Raw genomic sequence first — 6,673 nt, forward strand, 5'->3', positions numbered from 1 at the left:
CTGTTAAAGTGATTTGATATATTTAAATTTTGAAAATCCTAACTCGTAGCAAATTAAACATGGGATCAACAATTTGAACTAGTTTCAGCATCAACGTCGCCTGATGTTCAAACTGCCACCGGAGCGTTAGGAATATTTTCCCGAGACCAAAACTTCGAACCTTAACGGTTTACAACCCACTTGGGACCCTACTTACCGACTCGGATGCAGTTATTATAAAAAGCCACTAGAACCAACTCTAATCACGATTTTGCCATTTCTCTCAAAACACGACTCTACCATATATAAACAATGCGTTCCTCCGCTGCACCAGCTTTGCCAAATTAAAAACCCAAACTCTCATCACTCAAAAACAAGAACCCTAATTCCCAACTTTTCAATTTCATATGTAAATTCAATGATGACTTCTTCAAATACAAAATCTTATGGAGCATCAATCATACCCAAACAGGTTCAAAAATCAATTTCGCCTTCTGGAAAGTTCTGTTCCTCCGAAATATCCTCATCTTCCTCTACGTCAATGTCGAGTTTCTCGTCTCCGAAAAGAGCTTCATCACCTAATCAGATCAGTGATAGGTGGGGTCCTCCATTAATCAGCATTCACCGCGGCTGCGTATTGACGTCTACCTCCGTTCCATTTTCAATTGACCATCGCAACGCTTCCACTGATATTTCAGTCGCGTCTTCATCGTCCAGAGAGAAAAATCAGAGCGTGAATCACAGGAATGGCAACAAAGAGTGGAGTAATCGACAGAAGAAGACTTGCATGTGTTCGCCGACGACACATCCTGGATCATTCCGGTGTAGTTTGCACAAGAATGTGAGTGCGAGAAATGGCAAGAACATGAACAGTGAGTTGTCGTATCAATCGCACAGATTCTATTCCCGGAGATCGGAAATGACGAATTCGCTGGTGAGAATTGGAATGGTGGAAGGAGATTTGGTGAAGCGAGCTTTAGCGTCGTTGATTCGTCCGTCCTCACACCAGCAGAGACGGCGGTGTGATTTTCAACCGACGCCTAGTCGGCTATCCGTTATGTCCAAAGCCGGAGATTGATTATGGTATGACACTGTTTGATGTACAGTTTGAACAGTATGTTTTCGAAATTCTGTTGATATCGGAAAGAAATTTAGTTGTTCATAGATCGTGGAAACCCCAACTGCTACATGATTCAATGGCATAGTGGTTTAGTGATACTCTGCTTTCCGTATTTGTACGATATTTGGTTTTGAGTTTTATGTGTTTATCTCTGTATGTAATACTTGGTTCATTTAAAAAAAATTATATATAAAATTATAAATATTTGAGAAGTTGAATTTATAAGAAAAAAAAAAAGAAAAATATTGAATTATTAAAATTAAAATGTTTTTTTCTCTTTTAAATTTAAACAAATAATTAGAAGATAAAATTGGAAGGAAAGCCAATTAATGAAATTGAAATGTCTTTATTATTATATTTATTGCAATTAATACATTTAATAAAAATTAAACTACCACAAAATGTCATGTGGAAAAAATTAATTGAAAATAACCACAAAATTACATGTGACAAAATCAATTAGGATATGACAAGTGGCAAAAAAAAATTATTTATTAAGGAGTATTGCTTATCAATTCTATCTTTTGATTTTTGAAAATAGAAATATTATAAAAACAACAAAAATATTTTGTTTTTTATTTTTCTAAACTAGTAATTTTAATTATCAGTGGTAAGATATTTATAACAGAGATCTTTTAATAGGTGTCGTAAGGACACATATAAGAATGATTAATTAAAACATTAATTATAAGAAATACTATCATAATTAAATTTGATATATATTAATTGTAAATAATATTTTTATAATTAATATATTTTACATTTAATTATAAAAAATATTACACATAATTAATATTTTATCATATTTAATTATAATAATATTTGTTATAACTAGAAAAGATTTCCTGGTAGTGCCGGGGTCGGAAGGAATTGCTTTGTAAAATAAAGTAGCACGTTGAATTGTATTAAGATAATCTGGTAAAGGAAGATAAGCAATGTCATCTAATTACATAAGTAAAGAAATCTAAATCATTATTTCTTACAATAAATGAGGAAGATAAAGAAATAGTCTCACAAATTGAACTTTATTGTCATGTATGGCAGCGGCCGGAAAACCAATCCGGAAAATATAGACCGTTGTTTTTTGTCCGTTAATGTGAGGGTAATTTGGTCTTTTAAGGTAGTAGAGACTGAATTTGTGACGACATGTAAACCATATGAACCATTTATTTAATTTTGGTGGTGGTGGTGATGGCAGCTGGTGGGTGGTTTTATGGTATTGGGTGAGTATTTTCTAATAAATAAAACATTAATTTAAAACCAAAAACAGAAATATAAATTAATAAAAAAAATCGGATTAGGAGTAAAAAAGTGATTTCGGTTTCCATCGTTGTCCTGAATGTGTTAAATTTGGTAAACCACAGGGACCAATCGTGTAATTTTGTCTAATAATAATAATAATGAGGGACCATTTCTGACAAAAGACTAAATACTAATAATATGTAATAAAAGGCGATGGTTATGAAAAATTCAAACGAAACTGAAAGGATTGTTTGTGAACAAAAGCATAAAGATGAATGGTCAATGTTGTAAATAGTTTTTTAAAACCAACATAAGTTGGATGATCAAAAGTGACAAAATTTAACAAAAAAATAGGTGCAAACATACATAATCTTAGGGACAAATGTTGTCAAATACTTAAGAAGTTTACTATTCATAACTTTCATATGTGTGTGTATATATATATATATATATATATATATATATATATATATATATATATATATATATATATATACACTACCTTATAAAAGAAATCCTACTATTTTTATAAATAGAATCAATATAATAATAATATTTTCTTAAGAAGTTCAAGTCTTTAAGCTTAAAGTACAACCAACTATTAATATAATAATATTATAATATATATCTTACAAATGATAATGCTAGGGATACAAGTATTAAAAACATATTTAAATTAGTATTTCCTTATTTTTAGGGATTGAATTAGTATTTTCATCAATTTTGACCAAACTTGTACTCCTAAAATATCTCTTCTCTGGTATCTGGTGCATTCGAAATCTGAAACACTTATTTTCGACAAATCGTTTGAAATTTAAAAGCTCATTCAAATTGGAGTTCCCTAATTTTTTGCATAAAATATAGTTGGCTGGAGACTAATTCAAATCTTCATCTCCTTTTTCTCAATGGAATCCACCACCACAATATTTTTTGGTTTTGGCATTGCACTTTTTATTTTTGTAAAACCGATCGATAATGGTGGAAGTGTTCTTAAAAATATAACATGTCTCCGAATGGAACTAATTGCTTGAAAGAAACTATTCGCCGCCGTCGCTTTACGCGGTTAAACGTCTAGTGTGTATATATATATATATATATATATATATATATATATATATATTCATTATTATATATAAAAACCCTATTTTTCTCCTTCCTTTTAAATCAAACTTATGGCTTTCATCTCATCCTTTACCTCTCTTTCAACATTTATCATTTAGCCAGGTTGGTTGTGAATCCGGTCGACCGTCGCTTTGGTTAAGACGCCATATTCCTTCAAAGGGATAACCGTTTGAAAGACCTTTCTCCCTAACTCTTGCTGCTGAATAATCATCTCCTTTCCTACGACAAGGCTCTGATATCTCTTTGATACATGCGCCTATATGTCCCTCTTAGTTTTATTCTTTCTTCTTCTTTATATTTTGGTGTTGGAGTCATCTAGCCATCGCTAGGGTTTAAAGATTATAATTGTAAAAAATTCTTCATGCACACCATGTTGCTTCAAAGTGGATCCACTTTGTCTTCATGTTAGACTCTCTTGTATCCGTCGTCTGGATAATTACCTACTTCCAATGTCTCCCGATTGTCAGGATATATGGGCTAGGGTTCTTCTTACCGACTTCTATTATTGCAAAAAACGCCTCCCTATTTCATCCTTTTTCGGTTTTCTTGTTCCCTGTTGTTGACGATGTTTGTCTTTATTCTATTTGAATCCTATCACAGAAGAAGGCACAAAGGGCGATTAGAGGCAAGCATGTGAGAATAATTCGCGATTCATACTGGGATTGGACCTGTTGACTGTGGTGCCCAGTTATTTGGGGTTTTTGCCGACTTTCGAATCATAAAAATGTTATTTGTAACCCGATTGAAAAGTTTTCTCTTAGGTTTTCTTACAAATATTGCGAGTTTAAGTTGGATTTTTTTTGTAAGTTTTGTGATTTTAAACAAGTTCTGATTTTTTTTTTTTTTTGAAAGTTTAACGATTTTTAATAGTTTCTCGGTAAAAGAATGTCTTCGCGGCTTCCTTTCTACTACTGGTTTGTGGTGGTGGACATAGTCTTTCCTCTATCTCGGTTGCCTTCCATTTCCATTCCCACTAACCACAATTCTTTTGGTTATAGGTTTTTGTTTTCTTTTTATTAATGCTTCTTGCACATCTATATTTCATGCATTATATTTTTGCGTGCTTCCCGTTACACTTAATTTCCATTTTGCCTAACCACATCTTGAATAAAAAGAGAAGCTTTCAAGGAAAATTTTAAAATGCTAGAGTTTTGGTGAAATTTTTCCCAAATTTATGGTCTTTTAATCAAGTATGCACTAAAAAAAGTCCTTGACTTGTGTATTTCCCAATGGATTTCCAATGGTGATTCAATAGACAATTATAGTATTTACACCCCCTCATGTAAAGTTATTACTTTCAATTAAATTAGAGAACTCTTTTATTAAAAGAAGATACTAACATTATGAAGTTTTTTGGAGCACAATCAACAATCATATTATTAGTATTATGTGAGTTTGTTATTTTCTCTATTTCATATCCATGGTCGGTGTTACTTTTATATTATGGCAGGTCCTTATGATGATTTGGGCGACACTAAGGATTTTTCAAATGATGGAACACAAGTGATGGCTTTGGTAGCAAAGTGAAAAGTTAACTGAGAACATTATTTTTGCAATAGTCAAGGCCAACAAAAGGAAGGAATATGAGGTATCTATCTCTTCAACCAGGTAACAATTTTGATCTACATTAACTCCACTTTCAATTTTAGGTGGAAATAAAGATTTTTAAAATTATATATGATCATAAGTTAATTTTTTTCCCATCATAAGTTTTCTATCTCTACCAACTATTGCTGTCTGTGTGATTGTGTATCCTAACATAGGCCATTTATCTTCTCTTTTGCTGATTAAGTTTTGTGTATAAAAGATGTCCAAAAGCATTGTCTGAGAAAAACATGACACAGATAAGGATGTAAAAAAAAAATAAAAAAAAAAAAATAAACGGAAGTGATCGATCTGTTAAACATCAGACAATGTGCGTTATGCTCTTAAATTGGTTTTCTAACTTTCTCTGTTAAGCCATTCTTTCTGCATTGATTAAAAATGAACATAGGTTTTCCAGTTGGAATTAGGACAAATATATTTTGTCTATTTTTATGGTTTTACACATGGATTTTTCTGTTGGAATTTTTTAGTATTACGGTTTTACGGAGAGGGGAGTCAATAGATAGCATTGTTCAAATCTTTAATTATTCTGCTCAAGATTGAAGAGCTTAAGCTTTCCATTGGGAGCAACCAATCCAACCCTTCAGTCCTTCATGATCCCTTTTGCCCGGTTTCTTCTTGATTTGTTTTAGTTCAAATAACTAAAAATTAAGTTAGTAGAGAGTGTTGAGTTCATATTCATTTAACTTAAAGATCCATATAAGCCAAATATTATTATTCCAAATATTAAAGTCAGGATATTTAAATATATATGAAGCAAAACTGCTTGTACGTAGAAACATGATTAATGCAAGCGGTTGACACTTATATCAAATTTATTTTGGGGTATATTTAAATTTGGCCCTACAATCACCAATCACCATGTTGTTTGTACGGGATCCGAAATCAACGTTGAAGACGCCACAATTAACTAATCGTAGCCCATTAACGACCTATGTCAATATGATAAGGACCAAAATTACCAGTAATATATGATTCATCTACACTTCAAATTCATTTTGTATTGTGATTGTGAGTGCAGGTGGAGATTTATTCACAATTCTGGAAGAGATAATGGTCAAATTTATTTTGTATTGTGATTTAGAGTCCTCTTTATTGCAATTAATGAAGACAAAGTCACGTTTGTGGATTTTGATGGAATGTAATGGTATTGGAATTGGGATTACATGTATTTTGTAAATATATTGTGGAAGTGAATGTAGGCAATTAGTCTTTATTCTTTTACCACCATACACAATTTATTTTACTTTATTTCACTTCATTTCTTTGATTTCCTTACCGGTGATAACAACATATTTGTTTGTTTACCAGTCTTAGCATTGTACTTTCAATTGCTTACCCATAATGGCAACATTTTTGCATTTCCTCGAAGATTCAGACAATAGCATTTCCAAATAAACCCCCGTGGGCCGTGCTTAGCACGGGCCTTAAGCATACCTAGTATATATATAGCTTTACGTTTGGCACATACTAAAAAAATCTCTTTATAATATTCTATCATTAGGCAACACGTAGATTGTTAGAAAGTTGAAAGTTGAAACGGTTAAAGGTTAAATATTTTTGCCCTATAAAAATGGCGATATTATATTTTCTTTTCTTGGTTTA

General features: G+C 31.8%; 1 protein-coding gene and 1 long non-coding RNA gene across 2 annotated transcripts; both read left to right on the top strand.

Annotated features, from left to right (window-relative positions):
* Positions 1–376: 376 nt before the first annotated feature.
* Positions 377–1,057, top strand: LOC111892201 (uncharacterized). The gene has a single exon (XM_023888273.2). The coding sequence runs from the start codon at positions 398–400 to the stop codon at positions 1,055–1,057; it is 660 nt and encodes a 219-aa protein (XP_023744041.2). The 5' UTR covers positions 377–397.
* Positions 1,058–3,523: 2,466 nt separating this feature from the next.
* Positions 3,524–6,284, top strand: LOC111892315 (uncharacterized). Its single transcript, XR_002850496.3, has 2 exons — positions 3,524–5,071; positions 6,090–6,284. It is a non-coding gene; the product is annotated as an uncharacterized LOC111892315 (long non-coding RNA).
* The last annotated feature ends 389 nt before the right edge of the window (positions 6,285–6,673 follow it).

Source organism: Lactuca sativa, chromosome 4 (genome assembly GCF_002870075.4).
Source record: "Lactuca sativa cultivar Salinas chromosome 4, Lsat_Salinas_v11, whole genome shotgun sequence".
NCBI lineage: Eukaryota > Viridiplantae > Streptophyta > Magnoliopsida > Asterales > Asteraceae > Lactuca > Lactuca sativa.